The following is a 25,388-nucleotide window of genomic DNA, read 5'->3' on the forward strand; positions in this document are numbered from 1 at the left end:
TTGGGAGTCTATCAATAGGGTGTGTGGGCTACGACTGCCTGTAAGGGTAATGAGCTATTTGCTTGCATTAATCCAGTATAATATCAATAGACTTTGTGCTCAGTCACTGTGCTAGATATATTACATGTTTTATCTCTTAATTCTCACAACAACCCTCTGGAGCGCGTAACTCCTGTTTCACAGATCAGAAACCACGAGGTGAAGAAAGTCGACCAAGGTCACAGAGCTAGAATTCAGGCTTAGGTCTGATAAGTATCAAGACAAATGTCATCCTGGACATTTCAGGTCCCCTCGGGCGTTATGCGTCCAGTTTGGGGTGCTGTATTTAAGGGGGACATTGACACAGAGAAATGAGGAACCCATGAAGGACACTATCATTGTAAAGATCGTTTGAAGGAGCTTAGAATATTTGTCCTGGGAAAAAAATAATCAGAGGACATATCATTGCTGTTCTCAAGGGCATAAAGCTCCTTAACAGGTTGGGTTCACAGGACGTTTATCAACCGTTTGTTGGTTGGGTTAAACGGGATAAACTGTAGCCAGCTGCTGGCGCCACCTACTGGTGAGAGGTAAAATTGACGTGCTGATAGCTGCCGCCCAGTCCCTGTTCCATCCCTGAAGTTTGGTTTCACCTTTCTTAACACAGAAGTGCTTTTAAACCTGGCAGGTTGTCATGTATAAGAAGTAGCGCATTTACCTTTGTGGCAAGAGAATTAGGACCAATGGGTGAAAATTATAAGGAGGGATATTTTGGTTTCAACATGAAGGTAAATTTTCTGAAAAAAACATCCCCAAAACTCAAGGGGCTGCTTGGGAGTAGTGAGGTTCAGGTCTGTGGAAGAAACCAAGTCATGCTGAATCTCCCATGTTTCAGGCGGTGGGGAGAAATCAATCCCAGTGTTTTGGTGGGTCTAGGGCATTCATGGGTTATCTACTCTGAGTTACATTTGGCCAGTTGAGTAGCGGTCGGCTGGTGTTGGTAGCATCTGTTGGCTTATCCAGGGAGGAACTTTTAGGCCAGGCCAGAGGGAAGGAGGGTACCACGGGGGCAGAGCCGTGGGGGAGATATTCGGGACAGGTGGGATCTGGCAATGTTTATCTTCCAGATACGGCTCTAACACTTGATCAAGGGATAGGCAGAGAGGAGTGACTCAGAGAGTAAATGGTCCTGACCTTCCATCACTTCCGAGACTGACCTCCCACACAGGACCGTTTGTAAACAACCCGAGGGAACAACAGTGCCTTGTAGATTCTGTAAATGGAATGAAGGCTGTGCTAAAGACAGAGAGGTTCACAGTGTGGGCGAGGGCAGGGAGCAGTCAGATAGGACCGGTCAGGGAGCCGGGGCAGGGGCTGAGCCCCCGCCTGTGTGGGTTTTCTCATCAAAGCCCGTCGTTGATTCAGGGCCTGGGTGCCGGGCCATTTGTGTATTGCGCATTCCCCGGGAGGCAGTCCCGTGAGGGTACGCGGAGAAGGGGCCGCCGGATAGGACAGACCCTGGCTCGAATCCTAGTACGGCTCCCTGTTAGCCTTGTGAGTTTAAGTTGATTGCTTCTCTACTGGAAGCCTCAGTTTCTTCATCTGTAGAAGGGGCAGTGATTGTTCCTTCCTTACCTGGGAGGTATGAGGATTGAATGAGACCTCCTTCAGAAAGCACTGAGCACCATATTTTATTTTATTTGTTATTATTATTTTATTAATTTATTATAATTTATTTTATTATAATTATATTATTTATTTTTATTATATTATTATTATTATTATTAAATTAACCTCTGTTAGTGAAAAACATTCTCCCCCTCCCTACACCCTCCTTGCTTTTCTGTGGGCCACAGACCTGGTCACAGACCTGGTCACAGACGCATTTGAAATGCCCCTGCTGGGCCTCACTTGGTTAACAAGAACCCCGGGGTCCCACACATGAAAACACCCACAGCCTTGGCCGCCAATGTCCTACCACCCTCCCTCCCACCTTCTCTGATGTGGCAGGAACAGAGATGTAATTGAGAGCCTTGGATCCTGACATGAGGCAAGATACACTCTGAGATGACTCACTGTTCCCTCAGAAGGACGAGCCGGGCCATCCGAAAGGAGGTCTGCACCCAGAACTGGGCACCCACGAGGTCTCCTTGAAGGGTCTGCGGAGGAATCTGTGTCCCAGCGGCCTTGCAGCTGCATTACTGGTCAGTGTGGGCATGTGTGCGCGTATGTGTGTGTGTTTGCATGCACACATTCAGGTTTCCGTGGTAACCTATCAGGAGCCCCTCTAGACGTACGGGTACCAGCAGCAGGTTGGTGCGTGGGGATCCTACAGGCTTTGAAGTGGGCAGGGCCCGGTCCATAGGCCGGCTCTGCATCTTCCAGACTGTGTAAGCAGGGAGAGATAGCTCTAGAACCCCAAACCTTGGGGTCCTCATCTGATCCAGGGGAGAGGAAAACCTATTTTACATGGCATTTGCTAATTAAATCAAAGCATGGATTAAAAAAGAAAATGCCTGGCCAAAGGTCTTGACACGTAGCGGGCGCTTGGGTAGAGGCATCTGTCATTTTTGTGCATGTTGGTCCAACGGAGGACGTGTCCACAGGCAGGGTTTAGCTTATCCAGTGATTATGCCATGCATCTCTCACTAAGTGATCCTGGATCAATGGCTACCTCTTTGTCTCTCTTTTCTGTTTTTAAAAGGAATTTAAGAAAACATAATTGGTGAGTCTTCTCAGCTTGACATTGGTGGGGATAGAAGCAGATTTAGGCAAATGCATCATAAAACTCTTTATGATGGGATAGGGAATGGTGGGTGGCGGGGGACAGGTGCCTCTCCTTGGGAGTAGCCACTGGGGGCAGGGGCTGGGGGGAGACTGTCATTCCATATTCTCATATCAGTCCAAATTTATTTTTATAGAAAGAATTTTTTCTTGTTTTGAGCTCCAGAGCCACCTGTCTCTGAGTTCAGCAAATATTTGCTGATACCCACGAAAATACTAAGAGCTATCATTTATCAAGCACTGAGAGCACTTTCCATACTTAATGTCGAACCCTCAGCTCCCTTGGGAAAACTACCTCATTTTACAAATGAGCAAACCAAGCTGGGAGAAGTTCAGTCATTTGCTCCAGTACTTCCACTGGCAAAGGTGAGAAAAAGCAGACAGTTTATGTGGGAGAAGTAAAGAGGATATGAAAAAGACCCCAAACAGCCTCTACCCTCAAGGACCCGACAATGGACATGGCAGGTTGACTGCTTCTGAGACACATGCTCTGGTGGTGCTTCTTTGCAGAGGGCAGCTGTGGCAGCAGAGGACTGACGGCTAATTCTGGTTAGGGCAGCGGGGAGCCTTCCCAGGGGTGGCTGGGCCCAATCCTGAAGGATGTGTTCATTTTGGAGGGGGAGCCGGCAGGGGAACATGGCCAGTGGGCCTATTCAGGGAGGTCAGGAAGGAAGAAAGGTTGACTGGTATGAGGTCAGGCAGAGCCACACACGGCTCCTTGGGAATCCTGAGGATCTGGGCTTCGGGAGGAAGGGACAGACAAGAGCTATGGGTTTTTAAGCAGGGCCCCGTGGCTTAAAGGAGAGCAGAGAAAGTGAAGGCAAAGAGGGCCATTCTGAGGCCAAGGCCCCCATGGGGTGCGGCAGGCCACAGCAACCAGATCCCCCAGCCTGGGTGCAGATGACCTGCCCCCAGTGAAGGTCATTTCCATCAGGAGCTGGGGGATGGAGGGCTGTGGCCCGAGGTGGGACGTCTCGGGAGACCCCCGCGGTGGGGAACTGGGGAAGCCAGAGCCTGGGCAGCCCGGCCACTGGCAGCAAAGACCGGGAATGACGGGGTGGGGAGAGAGGGGGCGGAGTGGTCTGTTGTCACAGCAGTTTGGCAGAGGTTCACGTGAGGAGCAGAGGGGCTGGAAAGAGAGGCTGGAAACAGTGAAGGGTTTTCGCTACCAGCTGTTCAAATGTGGGCACTGGGAGGTGACTGTTTTTTTGAGCCCGAGAATGCTGTGATCAAACCTACAGTCTCTCTCTGTCTCTGTCTCACTAGAATGTGAGCTTCTGGAGCCAAGGAGTCTGTCTTGCATTTCACTAGTATGTTCCCAGCATCAGTCACTTAGTAGGTGCTCAATTAGTATTTGGTTAGTTAGAACCATGATCTTCCAGTGTTTATGGGCATATACAGATGTGGTAAACCTTTTAAAACTTTGATGAAAAGAACACACAGTAATGGCCAAGGTAGTGGTTACTTTGGGGGAGGGAGGAAATGAGGTAGAAGTGGAGTAGAAAAAGGATTTCAACTGAGTCTTGCTTTTCTTCCTTAATAAAGAAGAACTGAAGGGGCGCCTGGGTGGCTCAGTCGTTAAGCGTCTGCCTTCGGCTCAGGTCATGATCCCGGGGTCCTGGGATCGAGCCCCACATCGGGCTCCCTGCTCAGGGGGTCAGCCTGCTTCTCCCTCTCTCTCTCCCCCTCCCCCTGCTTGTGCACGCTCTCTCTCTCTCAAATATATAAAATCTTTTCAAAAAAAATAAAAAAAAATTGTGTACAAATATTGTGTTAGGTGTCCAGAACATCTCTTCTCCGGAAGATGGAGCGACCACCATGAAGCCTATGCCTTCTTAACATTACGAATAGGCCTGGATAATTCTTTTCTTGGTGACGATCTTTCACAGGCCTGTAAACTGTAGTAAAAGTACTGCTCTGAAGTAGAGAAACCTCGTTGGCGTCCCTCCTCTTCTGGATGCCTGTCGTTCAGAGCAAATGTGGATGCTACCACACGCTCAGAATATACTTCTTGGGGGAGGATCTTGACACTTGTTCCTGGTGGCGTGACTTCGTATTAACCGGGAACCTCCTGGCTCACTCCTCAAGTGTAAGATTGCAGGCTTGTGAATTTGGATTCCTGCCACCGTCAGGGAAAGAAGCTATACTGGGCACTCAGAGCATGTGTTTGGGTCCAAGCTCTATGTGTTCCTTGCTGTGTGACTTTTGTCCCTTCACTCAGCCACTCTGAGCCTCAGTTTGCTCAGCAGTAAAATGTGATGACTGAGAAGATTAACGGGTGAGCTGATACAGGGTGTGAAGGTGCCTATGATAGAGCCTGGTGCCTGGCAGACGCTCAGCATGCAGCGTCTGTCTTCCCACTGAGGGCTTTGTGCAGCCTGGCCTTTGTTCTCTGTCCTGCCATCCCAAACCATGTCCATCCCTCAAGGCCCATGCAAATTTAGCTTTTCCTTGAAGCCATTCTTCACAGCCCAGGGATGGCTTATGTCACTGACTGCTTAATAACATAGTTAAATTTTCCATCTGCTTGCTTATTTATTTATTTACGTTTGCCTCCTTGGATTGTAAAGCTTCTGAAAGCAGAAGCATCATTTCAGGCATCCTTGTGAGATGCTGACAGTCCCACCAGCACAGGAGATGGATGTCCTGGGTTAAATTCAAACTTGGGGCTCCATGAAGCATTAGGGACTTCAATTTCTTCAGTAAAACGACCATCATAGCCTCCCTCACACAGTTTCTAGAAGACCAATTTAGACATTCTGGGTGATACCTAGTTAGGAAAAATTTAATAAATATTGTTGAGTTAATTTAAACTGCTGTGAACAAGGAAGTTCTTTACAAATGTCAGACATTATTCTTAATTCTCCGCAGTAGATAGTAAAAGGCTTTGTATTTACTTGCCGTGAAGAAAAGCCACCTGCTTGACTCTTCTCTAGTCATCCACGTAAAGACCAAAAGAGGCATCATACAGACATTGTAAAGCTCACTCTGGTGTTAAACGAAATTTCGTCTTTGTTCTTGCCAGGATCGAGATGACCACAGCCACCCCTTTGGGGGGTACTACCTTCTTCTCCTTGAACGTGACCACCAGAGAAGACTTCCTGTACAAGAGTAAGGCCAACTTGGGTTGGCGGCCAGGGGAGGGATGGTGGAACGAAGGCTGTGGTCAGCTCCTGGTGTAGAGGTCAAGAGCGTGGCTTCTGGAGATAAGACTGCCTGGGTCCCAGTTTCACTGCTACCATATGCCCACTGTGACCCTGAGCACATGACCTCACTACTTTGTGTCTGTTTCCTCATCTGTAAGCTGGGGATATGAATGAAACTACCATTAACATCACACACTTTAATGGTGTGAGGACTAAACCAGATGATCCATGTAAGGAGCTTAGAATAGCCTCGATGCACACAAACTACCTAATGAGTATTATTATGATCATTACTGGTATAACTGCTATTACCATCAGGGAGTTTTGGGGTCTAGAGGGCAGCGGACAGTTGAATCTCCTGTAAGATGTCCCTAAATGAAGCACCTTAAAATGTAACTACTTTCATATGATTCATACTATTTTTGCAAGGCAAAAACATCCCATCAATTCACAAAGGAGTAAATGAGTGTAGGTGGGAGTAGTCCTGGGGAGACGTTTGCCAGGAGCAAGGGGTCCCCGGAAGGAAAAACTTAACAACCACTCTTCAGAAAACCAATTAATCATGTTAGGGGAAGTTGGGCCCATTTCTGTCATTTTTGTTGGTCTGGCACATACCCGTGCACGTGGAACAGGCCTCCCGACATGGAGTGTTTCCCCAGTGATAACAGCTCCAGACCGTGGTCCTGGCAGGAAGTCGACTACTGGCAGGACGTGTGTCTTCATGGAGACCTAGAGAGGATCACTCTTGGGACAGGGTCCCGTGTGTCAGCCTGCTCCTTGCCAGGTTGGGGAGACCTCCAGAGGCCTGCTGATGTAGCTCAGAACAGTTCTGAAGGGAAATGCAGGGTAGATCGAATCTCCGTCAGCAGGATGGGAGTAATTCTACTTTTACTTAACTAAAAGTAGTGGTTCTCAACCAGACGATTCTGCCCCCTAGAGAAGATTGCCAGATTTTGAAAATAAAATACAGAACACCCGGTTAAATTTGAATTTAAGGGAAGTAGTGTTTGTTTAGTATAAGGACGTGCCATGCAATAGTTGAGACATCCCAAAAATTATTCATTATTTTTCAGAAATTCTGATTTAAATAGGTATCCGGTACCTTATCTGGCCACTTGACTGTCAGGGGACATTTGACAGCGTTTGGACACTATTGCTTGTCATACCTGGTGGGGAGGAAGAAGCAGTATTGATGATACCTAGTGAGTGGAGGCCAGAGATGCTACTAAATATTGTACAGGGCACAGGAGAGTCCCCACAGCAAAGGGTTATCCAGACAAGGTTAAAAAACCATGGATTAAAGCATCATCACAGGACTCCCTAGGACGGAGACAAAAAACAAGTTATTCCATAATGGATTCCCACCCCACCCCCTTTTCCTTTCCTTCCAGGCTTTCTTCCTGTGAATATTTGGACATAGTTTTGTTCTCGTTTTTATTTAGTAAACCTTTTTGTAAGAGCATTACATACATTCAAAAAAATGCACAAATCGTAGTGCACAGCTGGATGAATTTTCACAAAATGAACATACTTGGGTCACCAGCCCGCAGATCAAGAAGCAGACCACCTCTAGGGTCCCAGACGTCCCAGCGCCCCTTGCCACACTGTCCCCCACCTGGCCAAGGGAATCGCTGTTCTGACTTCTCCTATCAGACCCTTGCCACACTGTCCCCCACCTGGCCAAGGGAATCGCTGCTCTGACTTCTCCTATCAGACATTAGTTCTACCTGGTTCTGAGCTTTATAGAAATGGAACCATACCGTACATAGCCTTTTATATCTGGCTTCTTTTACTCAACATTATGTTTGTATGCACATACTTTAATGGTTGCAACATAATGTGTATATGTGGGTGTGTACATAATATCATATTCTCTTTTCCACAAATCATTCCAACTATAGGGTAACATTTCATGAGGTAGGCATGCCATACCTTATTGATCCATTCCCGTGTTTAGAATATAAATAACATTGTAACTAACATCTTCATTCATACAGCGTTTTCTGTATTTAGGATTATTCCCTAAGATAAACACCCCAGAATCAAATAGATTGGCTTAAAGTATGACACCCCCCCCCGGCATATGGTTTTTTGTATTTTCAATTTCAATTCCCACAAGGACGTTGATTTTGAAGGTGGAATTAGAGGTGGCCCAGGAGATCAAGTGCTGATATTGAAATTAGAACCTGAGATATTAAGCCACAAAGACATTCATTATAGCCTTGTTTTTCATAGTATAAAATTGAAAACAACATAAATATCCTCAACATGGAATTGGTAAACAAATTATGTCACATCCAAACAATGGGGGACTACATAGCCATCAAAGTCATGAAAAACAATGTAATTACATGGAAAGATGATTGGGATATGGTTGTAAAACTGTATGGAACATGGTTCCATTTTTATCAAATACGTATTTTACACTTTTATGATTATTTCCTTAAGGTGGATTTTCAGACATAGGATTAATAAATTACTCAAAAATGTTGAGTAGATAGGTATGTAATACGCATACGTGCGTATACATGATGACATTGGTGAAAGTATGTATGTGTAGATGATCAGTGGTTCCTGGGGCAATGAGTTCCTTTTTTTTTTTTGCTCCTATTTGTATTTTCAAAATTAGCTACAAAATTACATGTTACTTTGTATCATCACAAAGAGGCAAGGGCCTTTTGCTTGCCTGTTTCACAAAGGAAGTTGGACGCTGTGTTAGGACTGATTAACAACAGGATGGCCTGAGACAGGATTTGGGCAGGTGATGTGCTGAGGACACCACCCTCCAAGCCCCGCTGTGGGGAGGGGTGCCCCGCCATTCTGGATATGTCTCTGTCCTGGGGTCAGTAGGCAGGGTGCCAGGACAGCACGTCCTCTCCGCACCCGATCCAGTGAGGATGGGAAGTGCCGGGTGGAGGTCCCCCTCCCAGTCTCTGGATGCTTCCCTTCATTTCAGTTTACACGTTTGCCATTCCCACGCCTCTCCTCGTAGGTTCTGGAGCCATTGTTGCGGCCATTGTGGTAGTTGTCATCATCATCTTCACCGTGGTTCTGATCCTGCTGAAGATGTACAACAGGTATGGGATGCCCTGGGCTCTGAGGCTCTTGTCCCTTCGTTGATATCTGAATGAATGCCAACTAACTCTTGTGGGTGCCAGCCACGTGCCCCGCAGGACCCATGAGGCCGTCGTCCAATGCTCGAACCCTTTGTGGGTCCTTTTTTGACATCTGTTCTCCTGTAGGAACTTCATGGTAACCAAATATTTTTGTATCTGCAGAGGTAGTTGTTAAATATAATAATCATCATGACAGTGCTAATGGCCTTGAGCACTGCGGTAAGGTAACATACAGTCATAAAGGAATATGTTCCAATCCTTTAATCTCAGGGAGTCTGCTAGGTTGTGTTGAGCAGATCACGTGAGTATTTGGGGTGACAAATACTGGAATGCCTGTACCCCCAGCTCCACTTTCCGGGGCCAAATAGGAGGAAATAATATCATGTGATTGCATAAAGAATAAATGTTGTGTTACCACCTCTAAGTCACAACTGTACTAGAAAGTTATTCTTCCCAGGCAAGAAATCAAAATAGACTATAAACACAACCACATCATAGAAGACTTGGAAGCCATTAAAAAAAAAAAAAGATATTGTAGAAGTGTGTTTATTGATGAGGAAAGCTGTTTACAATGTATCGGCAAAGTTTACAAAGAGGATATGTACATTATAATTATACACGTGGTTACACACACACACAACCAAGGAAGATTCAAATGCTACATGGCAAGGTGTTAACAACCAGTGTGTCTGCATGATGGAATTGCTAGTTGCTTGGTTGGTTTTTACAGGGGGACCCCTGTATGTCTTTATTTTGAGGAGGTGCAAACATGCATTGTTTTTATAATAATGTTAATGTTACTTATAAAACATGTATGTTTCATATTATATATATATCTAAAATGTATATATAACGTACACATATATTATATACATATATTGATCTCTTACTATGTGCCAGGCATCAATTTAAGCTCCTTGTATGTGTTAACTCATTTAATCCTCGCTACAACCCCACCAGGTGGGTAATTCTATATCCCCCAATTTTGTAGGAGTGAAACACGCACTGGGAAATAAACCAACAAGCCCAAGTTTACTCAGCCTCGGTGGCAGAGCTGGGATTTAAACCCAGTACATGTGGTTTCAAAGAAAATACTCCCACCACTATGTGTAATAATAATAACAACACTTAATAAGTTATTTTTACAATTTTGAGGGTATTACCATTTGGATCCGTCCCAGACCAGGAAGTGGCGTCCAACCATAGTGTCTGCCCTTCATTCCTGTCCATCATTGCCAGCGCTCTGAGCCCCTTTCCTAGGTTGTAATTTGGATGGAGACTACCCACCCCACCCTGTTTACAATGATGCCTGGGCTGCAACTGAGAGACCAGAGCTCGGTGTTTGGTCTCTCAAAGGGAGGCAAGTTATTTAACCTCTCTGTGCCTCCATTTTGTCATCTTTAAAATGGGAGGCTCTCCAAGTGGGACAACTGAGTGATGGTTGCATGGAGAATACCCTTGTTTTGAGGAGTATTTAGGGGTGAAGTGGCATGACATCTGCAACTGACTCAGATAGTTCAGGATTTAAAAAAACACTCTGTGTATATGTATGTGCGTAGATGTACACGTGTGTAAATGAAGAGAGAGAGAAAGAGGCAAATGTGGCAGACTGCTGGTAGTCAGTGAATTGTTCCATGAGGGGTGCTCAGATACTAATTTTACTATTTGTGCAACTTTTCTGAGCATTTGAAATTAAAAAAAATATATATATATTATGTTAGGTCAACAAGATGAAATTTCATGTAGTTGTTAAAATTAATGATTGTTATAGTCATTGAATTTTCTGGCATATGAAATGAAAGATTGGATATACATTTTAAGTCCATTCTCTTCTCAACTATGCAAAAAGTTCTTAAATATTTCTAGCAATCAACTTGGCAAGTATAATGAAACTGCAAAATTTAATTCACACTACAACTTTGAACAGAAAAAAAAAAATCATAGTATCTTCATTTTGTCTTTAATATAATCACCTGACACTTTACTCATTCATTAACAGGAAAAAAAAATAAAATTAAATATCTAACCTAAGTTACACAAAAAAATGGAAGGGTCAGGCTAGCTAATGTCTAAGATTCCTTCCAGTTGTAAAATTCTGTGGGTGGCAATCAAGCAACGTTATTTAATGATGATCTACGTTAATCTCCTTGCCAGAGCCAAAAACATAAGGTATAGAAGGTGGAAGACTCAAGCATGCATGTGTATCTCATTCCAGGAAAATGAGGACCAGGCGGGAACTGGAGCCCAAGGGGCCCAAGCCAGCCTCCCCTTCTACCTTGGGCCCGAACAGCAACAGCAATCAACACCCTGCAACCGTGACCTTCAGCCCCGTTGACGTCCATGTGGAGACTCGGTGACCTCCCCCCCCAACCTTGGTGCTATCTTGGCCACCGTCCAAAGAGCCTTCTCCAGTCAAGACCCAGAAGCGCATATCTCCTCCGGCAGCTTCACTATGAGTTCCTTCCGGTTGGGTCAACAAGGGGCATCTCATGCAAGTCTGGATGCTTCAGGCAACCCCCAACCCTGCCCTGCCCTGCCCCACCCTAGCTGTGTCCATGTCCCTGCTGCCACCCTTCCAAAAAGCTGTGGGACATTGTTTGTGCTCTGATGAGGTAGAGCTATGCCGGCAATCCACTGAAGTGGGTGTGGCTCTCTCCCCCAAACACAATTGCTAGACAGACAACCCAGGAGTCTTCCGGTCAGGAGTCAGGGGTCAGAGCATGCTCCCGAGAGTATCACCACTGAGGTCCTATAGGAATCAGTGCTATAGCCACAGTTTTGCAGAGCAAAATATTCAATGCCATTCATCAGGCACAGGAGAACTAACTTGGGCTAACTAACCAAAAAACCAACCTGTTAATTTATAACTTGTTCCTGTACTAGATGACCACTAGCTAGCTCATGACAACCGGTCAGCAGATTTCTCCGTCTTAAAGAAAGGTAATGGGAAAGACAATTCTTCTCGGAAGGTTTCTACTTCATTAGCAAAGAGTCAGAGGAGAAGGAATAGGGTGACCTTGAGGAATGATGGCCTCTATGGCAAAAGCTTATTGCGGTGTCCTCGGGCCTTGAACGAGCCAGGAGCGGGTCAGATGTGACCAGGTCAAGGTGTGACCTGGTCAGAGCCTGTCCTCTCCCTTTGGGGCTGGATTAAGCCTAACTCAGTCTCATTTCTTAGCTTCCCTCTGTTTGGATTCTGAGCAATCCCCTCTCTCCAGGTCACACCTTCCCTCCAAGGACCAGTATTAGAGACTGATAAGATTACAACCCTGTTTGTGTTACCTGTGTCCTTCCCGGTGACCTTGCAGAGATTCAGGGCACATTTAAAGCACCAGGTTTGCAAACCATTTCTCTGTACGGAGCTGATCTCTTTATCTCCTTAGCCCGGAGAACAATCTATTGAGAGAGAAAAGCATTTTGAAATTAAGAAGGCTTGCCTTCCAAGCCCTACCTCCTGGTCGTGTGGCCTTGGAAGAGTCACGTGAGCACTCCATATTGGGTTTGCTAACCATAAGACTCTCAGACTTACTTTAATTAGTCAAGGACTTGGTAGGTAGAGGAGCTCGGGTGGTACCTGGCACTCAGCAAATGCTTAATAAATGAGAGCCAGCATTATTGTTACAGTATTTCTTCAATTGCAAGACATATTTGTTCACATGTTAATGATTCTGAAATCAGAATTTGTCTTAAAATTTTTTTTCTCTCGGGGGCGCCTGGGTGGCTCAGGTCATGATCCCAGGGTGCTGGGATCGAGCCCCATGTCCGGCTCCCTGCTCAGCAGAGAGCCTGCTTCTCCCTCTCCCTCTGCCTGCCACTCTGCCTACTTGTGCTCTCTCTCTATCTCTCTCTGTCAAATAAATAAATAAAATCTTTAAAAAAATTTTTTTCTCTCTCTCCAAAAGCTGTTATGTACCTTACAATTGAAGGTATCTTGGAAACAAGGTAATAAATCTTTACTCTGTTGCAGAAAGTGACACACTCTGACCTTTAACCTCAAATTCTAGGGGTCCCTTCTTGGAGGCAGAAATCTCTTCTGAGGGGAAATTGAGGGTCAGGAAGATAAGAAGGCTGACCCAGGGTCACAGAGCCATGTCATCCCACTATAAAAATGCTCGCTTGGATATGTCTGGAAAAATACTGGCAAATTCTTCCTACCCAAACATCTTTTCTCCCTCCTGTGTTTAAATATCCACCATGTACCAGGTACTTGGCAAGATGCTTTCACATAAATAATCTCATCAGATATTTTTCCCAATAACCCTGGGAGGAATTACTTGTTCTGTCTGCAGGTGAGAATTGCAAATTCCAAGAGAAAGGTACATGTCCACAGTCACACAACCAGTTAAGTTGCAAAGATAAGACACAAACCCACATTTTTGACTCCAAAGTCCCACTCTCCACTGTACCACATTCTTCCCTAACATCTTGGCTCAAAGGACATGGATTCTTTTATGGGCCGAACAGCAGGAGGACAGGCTTGTCCATGTGTCTGAGCAGAGGTCAGGAGTCTGGCTTCCAAACCGACAGTAGGGGCAAAGCCACTTCGGTAGCCTCCTTTGGGCTCCCAGGATTGGAGCCAAAGGACCCCTTTCTGAGCCCATCAAAGCTCTAAGGATTCCTGTTTCATTTCCCATAACCCTTATGCCCAGGGAGCAAGGGATAGAATGCCATCCAACCAGGGAAAGCTATTTCCTGACGGACTCAAGCCCCAAATAGATATGTTTCCCAAAAGGGTTCTGCTTTAAAAAAAAAAAAAAAATTTTGTTTTGTTTTGTTTTGTTTTGTTTTGTTTTGTTTTGTTTGGAATGTTCCAGCCCTAAAACCAAACTCTTCTGCCCATACTGGAATCTTCCTGGAATTACTAGAGGAATTATCCCTTGTTATATGTGCTTTTGCTAAATGAAAGCTTGGAAGTGGAAGGGGGGAGAGGCAAAGAGGTAAGGGGAGGCCAAGAAGGGGGTTTTAGTGTTTTGTTTTTTAGCTAAAGAAGATAATAAGCATCCTTTAAGGGCTCCTATGTGCAAGTTGAGGTGCTACTAAACACATTGTCATGGTCCCCACTCTCAAGGAATCTGCCGCCGGTCTCCTGGGACAGGGGGTCTTGCAACACAGTGGAGGATTTCATTTCTGACAGGAGCCTTTCCTAACTGAGCAGATGCCACCTTATTTGGCCACTGATTCAATAAAAGATATTAAACATCTAAAGAAAAATGTCTAAAAACAAAGAGACTTAAATCAAACATTCATTGAGTTGACTTCAGTTTTTTGTTTTTGTTTTTTTATATGAGAGAGAGAGAATGCGAGATAGAGAGCAGGAGAGGGAAGAGGGTCCGAGGGAGAAGCAGACCCCCCGCTGAGCAGGGAGCCCGATGCGGGACTCGATCCCTGGATTCCGGGATCACGGCCTGAGTCGAAGGCAGTCGCTTAACCAACTGAGCCACCCAGGCGCCCAAACCGAGCTCCCTTGTGTAACCAGTATGAAGATGAAGAAAGAGCATTAGCAGCATCCTAGAAGCTCCTTTCCTCCCCCTTCCCTCCTCATGTCCCACAAAAGGTAACCAGCGTCCTGACTTCTACCTCCCTAGAACACTTTGATCTGGAAGTAGAATCGTAGTGTAAACTCTTCTGCTTCTGGCTTCTGTCGCACAGCATGGCGTTTGTAATATTTGTTCATATTGTCACATGTAGTTGAAGGTCGTTCACGCTCATTGTGGTCATCTTCATCACGTGATGCATTTTGTTTATCCACTCTACTGTTTGATGCACGTAGAAGTTGTTCCCAGTTTGGGTCTGTAACAAGTAGGACCGCTAAGAACAGTTCGGTGCCTCGGTTGGTTGGGCGACTGCCTTCGGCTCGGGTCATGAATCTGGAGTCCCGGGATCGAGTCCCGCATCGGGCTCCCTGCTCAGCGGGGAGTCTGCTTCTCCCTCTGACCCTCCCCGCTCTCATGCTCTCTCTCTCAAATAAATAGATAAAAATCTTAAAAAAAAAAAAAACAGTTTGGTGGTCATGTACATATTTCTGTGGGGAATATTACCAGTTGAGGAATATACAGAGTATATGGATATAGGCCTCCGTCAGCAGTGCCAAAGAGTTGCACCAGCTTACATCCCCCCCCCCCCCCAGTAGCGTAAGGGAGTTCATCTTGCTCCACATTTCTTCGCTAACACTAGGGTATTTTCAGAATCCTGCATTTCAGTCATTCTGATGTGCCCATAGTGATCTCTCATGATGGTTTTAATTGAATTCCCTGATGATTGGTGGAACTGGTCCCTTTCTCATATGTTTTTTGTTTTGTTTTTAACGATTTTATTTATTTGAGAAAGAGAACATGAGCGGGTGGGGGGGAGGGGCAGAGGCAGAGGGAGAAGCCGACTCCCCGCTGAGAAGGGAGCCCGACGCGGGGCTCCATCCCAGGACCCTGGGATCATGACCTGATCCAAAGGCAGACACTTAACCGACTGAGCCACCCAGGCGCCCCCCCCCCTTTTGTATGATTATTGGCCCTTTATTTTATCTTTTGTAAAGTTACTTTTCCATTTGTCCCTTTTTTTGGTTTTGGTTGTCTTCCTTTTTCATTATTGACTTGTGGGAGTTTTTATATACATTCTGGATATGTCTTTTGTCTTTGTTATGCTGTGGCTTGTCTTTATTTTAATAACAACTTTATTGAGATATAATTTACATGACATCAGGTTTACCCTTTAAAAATATACAAGTCAGTGGTTGTTAGTACAGGCATGGATCTGTGCCTCCATCACCACTAATCAAATTCCAGAACATTTTCACCGCCCCCAAAAGAAGCTCCAGACCCATTAGCAGATACTTCCCATAGCCACCCGCCTCCCCAGACCCTGACAACCGCTAATTTACATTTTGCCTATGGATTTTCCTATTCTGGACATTTCATATTAATGGAGTCAGACAATATGTGGCCTTTTATGACTAGTCCCTTTCACTTAGCGTAATGTTTTCAAGGTTCATCTATGCTGTAGCCTGAAATAGTACTCCCTTCCTTCTTGGGGATGAATATTATGCCATTATATGGCTATACCATGGTTTGTTTATCTAGCTGATGGACATTTGGATTGTTTCTACTTTTTTTTGCTATTATGAATGATACTGTGGTGAACATTCATGTACAAGTTTGGTGTAGGCATACGTTTCCGTTCTCTTGGGCATGTACCTTAGCAATGGAGTCACTGCATTATATGATAACTCTGTGTAATCTGTTTTTTTTTTTTTAATTTATTTATTTGTCAGAGAGAGAGAGCGAGCACAAGCAGGGGAAGCTGCAGGCAGAGGGAGAAGTAGGCTCCCCACTGAGCAAGGAGCCCAATGTGGGACTTGATCCCAGGACCCCAGGATCATGACCTGAGCCAAAGGCAGCCACTTAACCCACTGAGCCACCCAGGCATCCCTAACTCTGTGTAATCTTTTGAGAAAATGCCAAACTGTTTTCTGAAGTGGCTGGACCATTTTACATTTCCACCAGCAATATATGAGGGTTCCAACAGCTCCACATCCTTGCTAACATTTTATTGTCCATCTTTTTTATCACAGCCATATTCATGGTTATATAATGGTATCTCATGATGATTTCAGTTTGAATTTGCCTAGCGACTAATGATGTTGACTATCTTTGCATATGCAGATTGGCCATTTTATATCACTTTTGAAGAAATGCCAATTCAAATCCTTTGCCTATTTTTAAATTGGGTTATTTGGGTTCTTTTAAACTGTTATTACTGTTGACTTGTAAGAATTCTTCATATATTCTGGTTACAAGTCCCTTATCAGATATATGATCTGCAAACGTTTTCTCCCATTCTGTGGTTTGCCTTTTTACTTTCATTCACTTTCACATTTGCAGCTCAAAGTTTTTCATTTTGATGAAATTCGGTTTATTTTTTTTGTTTTGTCACTTGTGCTTTTGGTATCATATTTAAGAAACCATTGCCTAATCCAAGATCATGAATATTTACTCATATGTTTTCTTGTAAGAGTTTTATAGTTTTAGCTCTTACGTTTACATATATGACCCAGTTTGAAGTAATTTTTGTACATGGTGTGCGATAGGGAACCAGTTTCATCTTTTGCATGTGGAGATCCTATTGTCCCAGCATCATTTGTTGAAAAGACTATTTTAACCCCATTGAATTGTCTTGGTACCCTTATCAAAAATTAATTGACCATAAATACAAGGATTTATTTCCAGACTCTGAATTCTAGTTCATTGATCTCTATCTCTATTCTTATGCCACACTGTCTTGATATGTAGCGAGTTTTGGAATCTGGACATGTGAGTCCTCCAACTTTGTCCAGTCTTCTTTCTTTCTTCTTCTTCTTTTTTTTTTTTTCTCTTGCTCAAAATATTTTGGCTATTCTGGGTCCCTTACATCTCTACATGAATTTTAGTACAAGCTTGTCACTTTTTCAAAAATGGCAGCTGAGATTTTTGATAGGGACTACATTGTACTTATAGATCATTTTGGGGAGTATTGCTATCTTAATAATATTAAGTCTTCTGATCCATGAACATGGAATGCCCTTCCATTTATTTTGGTCTTCCTTAATTTTTTTCAGCGAAATTTTGTAGTTTGCATTATTTAAGTCTTACACTCTTTTTAAAAAATTTATTCCTAAGTATTTTATTCTTTTTGATGCTATTATAAATAAAATTGTTTTCTTAATTTCCTTTTTAGGTTATAAATTCCTAGTGTGATTTTTGTGTGTTGACTGCATATCCTGCAACTTTGCTGGATTTATTAGCTCTGATAGTTTTTGTGTGAGATCTTTAGGGTTTCTACATATAAAATCATGTCATGTGACTAAGAGACCATTTCACCTCTTCCTTTACAATTTGGATGCTTTTTATCTCTTGTTCTTGCCTAACTGCTCTGGTTAGAACTTCCAGTACTATTTTGAATATAAATGTTAGGAGCAGACCTCTTTGTCTTCTTCCTGATCTCAGGGGAAAAATAACCAGCCTTTCACCACTAAGTATCATGTTAGCTGCGTCAATAGCTGGCCCTTGTTAGGTTGAGGAAATTTAGCTGTATTCCTAGTTTAAGTGTTCTTATCAAGAAAGGGAGTTGAATTTTGTCAAATGATTTTCTGCGTCTATAAGATGATCATATTGTTTTTGTACTTTATTAATATGGTACATATACTACATTGATAGATTTTCATTTGTTAAACCAACCTCCCCTCCCATTGCTGGAATAAATTTCAGTCCTAGTATAAGATCCTTTTTATATGTTGCTAGATTTTTTTTTTGTAATATTTTATTGAGGATTTTTGCATCTATACTCTAAAAGATATTTGTCTATAATTTTCTTTTCTTTTTTTTAAGATTTATTTATTATTTATTTTGAGAGAGTGAGAATGAGAGAGAGAGAGAGAGAGAGTGTACGTGAGGGGGGGGAGGGTCGGAGGGAGAAGCAGACTCCCTGCTGAGCAGGGAGCCCGATGCGGGACTCGATCCCGGGACTCCAGGATCATGACCTGAGCCAAAGGCAGTCGCTTAACCAACTGAGCCACCCAGGCGCCCTTGTCTATAATTTTCTTGTGACGTCTTTGTCTGTTTTGGTATCAGAGTAATACTGGCCTCATAGAATGAGTTGGCAAGTGTTTCCTCTTTTTTTTTTTTTTTTTTGAAAGGGGTTGATGTTAATTCTTTAAACATTTGGTAGAGGCTGACTCCCTTAGAGGAAGACCCTGTGGCTGGGGCAGCCTCGATTGCCCGGCCGGGGATCCGAGCCAAACTGTCATTGTCAGAATGTCAGGCAAAGAACGAATTGAAATCTTTCCCTCGCGCATGGCACAGACCATCATGAAAGCTCGATTAAAAGGAGCACAGACGAGTCGAAACCTCCTGAAGAAAAAATCTGATGCCTTAACTCTTCGATTTCTACAGATCCTAAAGAAGATAATAGAGCCTAAAATGTTGATGGGTGAAGTGATGAGAGAAGTTGCCTTTTCACTTGCTGAGGCCAAGTTCACAGCAGGGGATTTCAGCACAGTTATCCAAAATGTAAATAAAGCCCAAGTGAAGATCCAAGCTAAGAAACATAACATAGCAGGTGTTACCTTGCCAGTGTTTGAACATTATCATGAAGGAACTGACAGTTATGAACTGACTGGTTTAGCCCGAGGTGGGGAGCAGTTGGCGAAATTAAAGGGGAACTACGCCAAAGCAGTGGAGTTACTGGTGGAACTAGCTTCGCTTCAGACTTCCTTTGTTACTTTGGATGAAGCCATCAAGATAACCAACAGGCGTGTCAATGCCATTGAACACATCATCATTCCCCGGATTGAACGTACTCTTGCTTCTATCATCACAGAGCTGGATGAGAGAGAGCGAGAAGAGTTCTGTAGATTAAAGAAAATACAGAAGAAAAAGATTCTCGAGGAAAAATCTGAGAAGGACTTGGAGCAATGGAGGACAGTTGGTGAGGTGATGGAGCCTGCTAATCTTCTGGCTTAAGAGAAGGATGAGGATCTTCTGTTTGAATAATCTTTCCTGCTCTGGTTCTTTCATAAGCCCTAACATGGCACCATTTTAATTCACAGTGTGTAGGTTTGGTATGTGTGGCTATTTATTTTTTGGCCTAAGAATTTCACTGGTGGTAAAATTTCCCTGGATGTTGGTTATGGGACTACCTTTGCAAAATCCTAATTCAGCAACCATTTATCACATGAGATTTGTAGCCCCTGCCCAGGAACCTGTAGAATTTATTCAGCAGAAGCAGTACCCTGCTCCATGTACATCTGTTCAAGTGATCTGCTTACCAAGCATATTAGGAAATCCCTCTTAGGAAACGGCAGTGGCAGGGCGCCTGGGTGGCTCAGTTGGTTAAGCGACTGCCTTCGGCTCAGGTCTGCTTCTCCCTCTGACCCTCCCCCCTCTCATGTGTTCTGTCTCACTCTCTCTCTCAAATAAATAAATAAAATCTTTAAAAAAAAAAAAAAGGAAACAGCAGTGGCCTCAGGCCAGCTATGGCCATGGCCGCCTCTGTTCCCACCTGCTCCGACACTGACACCGTGGCACTGTTGTCTGGGATCTCTGCGGCCATCTTGTGGAACCCTGGTACTTCTCTCCAGCTTTATGAAACCTTCACTATTTGCCTTGCATGACAGGTCTCTGTCCGGTCTGTCATGGGAGTTCTGCCAATTTTCATGTGATTATGGTATAAACAGTAAAATGATTCAAAAATAAAAAAAATAAACATTTGGTAGAATTTACCAGTGAAAAAACCTTCTGATTATTTGGGTCTGGGCTTTTCTTTGTTGAAAGATTTTTTAAAATTACTATTACTAATTCAGTCACCTTACTTGTTGTAGATCTATCCAGATTTTATATTTCTTCTTCAGTCAGTTTTGGTAATTTGTGGCTTTTTAGGAATTTGTCCATTCCATATAGGTTAGCTAGTTTGTTGGCATACAATTTTTTGTAGTATTATAATTCTTTGTATTTCTGAAAGATCAATAATGATGTTTCCTCTTTCATTTCTGAGTTAGTAATTTGAGTATTTCTCTTTTTTCTTGATCAGTTCAGTTAAAGGTTTGTTAATTTTATTAATTGTTATAAAGAACCAACTTTTGGATTCATTGATTTTCTCTATTATTTCTCTATTGTGTCTGCCTTTCTAAATCTCTTAATGGTGTGTTTTAATGAAAATAACTTTTTAACCTGAATGGCAATTTACCAATGTTCTCCTTTATAATTAGTGCTTTTTGTATCCTGTTTAAGAAATCTTTGCCTTGGGGCGCCTGGGTGGCTCAGTTGGTTAAGCGACTGCCTTCGGCTCAGGTCATGATCCTGGTGTCCCGGGATCGAGTCCTGCATCGGGCTCCCTGCTCGGCGGGGAGTCTGCTTCTCCCTCTGACCCTCCCCCCTCTCATGCTCTCTCTCTCTCTCTCTATCTCATTCTCTCTCTCAAATAAATAAATAAAATCTTAAAAAAAAAGAAATCTTTGCCTACCTAAAGGTTTTGAAGATTTTTCTCCTATGTTTTCTTCCAAAAGTCTCATTATTTTACTTTTCATATTTAAATATACAATCCATCTGAAATTGATTTTGGTGTGTGTGCAAGGTGGGCTCAAGATTCCTTTCTTCCATACAGCCATCCTACTGGCCCGGAACCATTTTTTGAAAAGACCATTCTTTCCTGCAGTGTCAACTTTCTTATGAATCCAGTGACTAAATATGTGTGGTTCGGGTAGAAATTTTATAGACCAAGAATGGTGGCAAAAACAGGTCAGGTCGGGGACGGAAAAGCAAGAATAAAACTTGGGAGTCAAGGCAGACTGTTCAGTTCGCTCGCTCACATTCATGAGTGCATCCCAGGCCCTGGAGACACAGTATCCCACAGAGCGAGAGGGATATGGTCCCCGACCTCACAGAACTTATTGTGTAGCAGGGAAGACAAACAATTAAGCCAATGACTACAGTTTAGAGCAATTATATTTGTGATAGGAGGAACTGCAGGGTTTTATATAAGCCTCTTACTGGAGGGCCTTGTTCAGTCCAGAGGTTGGTAGGTAGGGGAAAAAAGCTCCCCAGAAGAAAGAACAAGTAAACTAAGAGTGAAAGATTGAATTGGAGTGAATCAGAGGAAGAGGAAGAGAATCGTCCAAGGCAGCAGTGGGGGAGATAGGGGGCAGGGGGAGGGAAGAGAAGAGAGGCTCTAGAATGAAGGATCTTTGAATGCTTTGTTATTGTAAAGGCAGTGGGGAGCCATTGAGGGTGCTTGAGCATCGCAGTGACAAGATCAGATCTCTGCTTTCAGGAGACTAATCCTGCTACAGTGTGCAGAATGGATTGGCGTGGGAGAGACTGGAGGCTGGGAGAACAATTTAGAGTCCGTTGCAAGAAGTAACAGGCACATCTGTTATCTGTTAGTTTTTAAATGCCTTTTCTAAATAGCCCTCTAATTGTAAAGTTTTGTTCTTTTCCCTTTTTTAAAGTAGCTATTTGTGGGTGTGCAGTAACCCAACAAAAATGTCTCTAGGAATTGCCTCAGGCCCACTGGTTGGGAGCACACAGCAGGGGCATTGTGTCGGCACTGTAGCCTTTGTCCCTACAACATCCATTCCCTGCACGGAACATTTCCTGGCAAAGAAGCAAACGGCTGCAGTTCAAGAGATAACTACAGTCCCAACTCTGACCGTCAGCCCTCCGTTTGGGAGAAGCAGGTAGAAACAAGACTGACCTTCAGGTCTCTAGTGAAGTGAAACCCTCTGTCTGCTGACAGCCCAGGTGGGAGCAGAGAAGGTCCCTTCCCTGCTCAAAACCTCCTCTTGAATAAATTTTGCCAGGGCCCCTGGTGCTCTTAAAAAATGCTGTGATGCCTTAATTGACCTCAAAGAAATGGAACAGCCAGGGGCGCCTGGGTGGCTCAGTTAGTTAAGTGACTGCCTTCAGCTCAGGTCATGATCCCAGGTCCTGGGATCGAGCCCCTGCATCGAGCCCCTGCATCGAGCCCCTGCATCGAGCCCCTGCATCGAGCCCCTGCATCGAGCCCCTGCATCGGGCTCTCCGCTCGGCGGGAAGCCTGCCTTTCCCTCTCCCACTCCCCTTGCTTGTGCTCCCCCCCCCCCCCCCCGTCAATTAAATAAATAAATAAAATCTTAAAAAAAAAAAAAGGAAAGAAAGAAATGTAACAGCCAATTTATTCATTCTCTCCAGCTTTCCAGTTCTTGCCTTGGGAGGCACATGGGAGTAGAAGAGATGAAAAACAGATTAATGTATGAGTATCCACAACTTTGTGTGGGTTTTGTTTTGGTTTGGTTTGGTTTTGGCTTTTTAAAGATTTTATTTTTAAGGAATCTCTACACCCAGCATGAGGCTCGAACTCATAACCTGGAGATCAAGAGCCGCACGCTCCACCGACTGAGACAGCCAGGCGCCCCAAGTATTCTTGACTTTGAATCGAGCAGTTTGCTCTTCATAGTAAAGATCAGAGGGGAGAAGAGGGTGATGTTTGTTTTGTTCTGTTTGGCTACTTCTCGCCTCTGGCTGGTCCCCAGAGAAATCATCCTACCAGTCTCTTTAATTCATAGCACGCTCTCATCTTTGACCACATAGAACCCACTCTTATTTCATCTTTTCCACTTCACCCTGAATCCCCACTGCCACTTTTCTTCTCTGCCACAGACACTTAATTTATTTGATTTGTCCCATATTAAAGTCAAACGAAGGTAAGCTTTCCATGGACCACATAGGCCCCTTCAGGCACTGTGCCACCTCTCTGTTTTCCTCAATAGCAAAACTCTTCCAAAGTGCCGTCTCGGGAACAGCCTTGGGAACAACGTGGCTGGGGACAGAATGGAATGGAGGAGGAGCCCATAGAAGTGGACAGGGGGCATGAGTGGAGAGAAGCAGATCCCACAGAGGTATAGAGCCAAGTGTCAAATGGAGTCACTGTCTCCGTCCCTCTGGTCAGCTGGATGGCCAGAGGTCTGGGGGCCCCCACTGGGTGGCCTCGGGGCTGCTGACCTGGGTGGCCTCAGACACAGGGGTCATGGTGACCTGAACAGACACTTCCATGGCCAACGTCATAGGCACTCTTGATGGATTTCCACCAAGAACACAGCCATGCCCATGGCCATGGCCACACTCATGACATACCCATAGTTGCAACTATGGACATTCACATGAGGATTTGCACCACGGCCATAGCCATGACCGCTCCTATCACAGCCCTACCGCAGAAGACGTGAACATGACCCTGAGCACAGCCACAGAAGCCATGGGGAGTCTGCCACTCCAGGCATTGAGCAGGATCTGGACACTGTGGCTCTCTGGATCTGTGCCCTGGGGTCACAGTGCCCATGTCCACAACTCCTCTTCCTTGTCCCTGAGGAGTCCACATCCCTGGAACCACACTCCCCTCCAGGTCTAGTTCAGTTTTGCCTAGGGTGGATTCCCAGAAGATGCCTTCTTGCACCTTGTCCCTCCTGCCCTGGAACTTGGTTTTCACCTTATTCTCTCTGGAGCACTGCGGGAGGGCCCCGTTCTGTTGTGGGACTGTGGGTGCTCGGAGGAACTGTCACCTCTCTTGTGGTAGAGAAATTCGTGAGATAGGTAACAGGAGGATATGCACATACTCAGGGTTACACGTGGAAGTCGCGGGTTGGAAGACAGGAGCATCCTTCAAAGGAGAAGTAAAGTGCAGAGGAAAAAGAAAAAAGGAAGTGGGGTGGGGGGCCGGGGAGGGGGGTATCACCATTGCGTTCACTTCTGGAAGTGCTGGGGCTGCTGGATCAAGTTGTCATGATGGTGCCCCAAACCTCCAGCCTCTGACTCCTCCAGGTCAGGAGTGTGTCAAGGTGATGGAGGGACATCCGCCCAAAGGAGGAGTTGTGTACCAGGGAAGGGGTGACGTCGGCATGAGGACCATCCATATTGGGCAGTCTTACAGGTGCTGTACCAGTGAGAATGAGGGGTCAGAGGGGCTGTGTTGTTGTTTGGGGGGCAAGGGACCATGAAGAGGTTTGGAGAGAGAGGGGTGATGGAAGCGTACCCCATGTCCTCACCCCGCCATCGCCCCCCGCCCCTTGTTCTCAGAGGACCGAGCTGCCACTCACAGGCTTCTCCGAGGTCTGCCCCCTGTCCCACTGGTTGGTGGCAGCTTCTGCGGAGACCGGAGCCCTGGATAGAGGGGGGAGCAGGAGGAGGGAGGATAACCATCAATTAAACATCAGCCATGGGTCCTGATTTGGGAGCGACGGGGAGGAGGGGAGTTAGTGGCTAATCTCACAGCCCGATTTTGTTGTTGTTGTTTCTGTGTTTTAAATCTCTCCTTGAGGCAAGGGAGTGGCGAGTAGAAATCAGATCCACAGATCTTCTGTCCACAAAACATTTAAACAAAACAAAAAAGTGCGGTCTCTACTTGCTCTCCCACTTCTCTTACCTGGTCTCTCTGGAGCCTTCTCCGGGGAGGCCTTCAACCCATCACTGCACGAAATTACCCTTTCCACATCAGCTCCCTCCTTCCTGCACATCTCATCCACGTACAGCAGGACTGGGCCTGGCCTACCCCTCCATCCTGCCGGCCCCCTCCCCCCCGGGTTCTCTTCTGACATTAGTGACCATTCCTTCTCAGTCTCCTTTGCTGGCTCCTCATCACCTTCCCTACTTCTAAATAACGAGCACCTCAGGGCTTGGTCTCGGACTTCTTTGCCATCAGTGCTCACTCTCTTGGTGACTTCATCTAATCCCATGGTTTAAGTACTACCCATCTGCTGCAACTCCCAAATGAGTATCATTGGACCTCTCCCCAGATGGTAGACCTAAATGGCCAACAGACCACGTGATAGCTCCACTTGGGTGTCTGATGGGCATCTCAAACAGCC

The 25,388-nt window shown here is 44.9% G+C and overlaps 2 protein-coding genes across 2 annotated transcripts; both read left to right on the forward strand.

The window, feature by feature from the left end:
• The first annotated feature begins 2,046 nt into the window (after positions 1 to 2,046).
• On the forward strand, positions 2,047 to 12,829 carry LOC113913902 (non-compact myelin associated protein). Its single transcript, XM_027578402.2, is given in 6 exon segments — positions 2,047 to 2,076; positions 2,079 to 2,167; positions 2,169 to 2,183; positions 5,789 to 5,874; positions 8,902 to 8,986; positions 11,241 to 12,829. Coding segments are annotated over 6 exon segments (447 nt in total). The 3' UTR covers positions 11,383 to 12,829.
• Positions 12,830 to 18,807: 5,978 nt separating this feature from the next.
• On the forward strand, positions 18,808 to 19,515 carry LOC113913592 (V-type proton ATPase subunit D-like). The gene has a single exon (XM_035727362.1). It carries the CDS (start codon positions 18,808 to 18,810, stop codon positions 19,513 to 19,515), a length of 708 nt encoding a protein of 235 aa, XP_035583255.1.
• Positions 19,516 to 25,388: the final 5,873 nt, after the last annotated feature.

The sequence above is a fragment of the Zalophus californianus genome, chromosome 4, assembly GCF_009762305.2.
Source record: "Zalophus californianus isolate mZalCal1 chromosome 4, mZalCal1.pri.v2, whole genome shotgun sequence".
NCBI lineage: Eukaryota > Metazoa > Chordata > Mammalia > Carnivora > Otariidae > Zalophus > Zalophus californianus.

What these genes read in the sequence shown, in the direction of transcription:
- LOC113913592 (XM_035727362.1), top strand. Translation starts at nt 18,808, where the DNA reads ATGTCAGGCAAAGAACGAATTGAAATCTTTCCCTCGCGCATGGCACAG.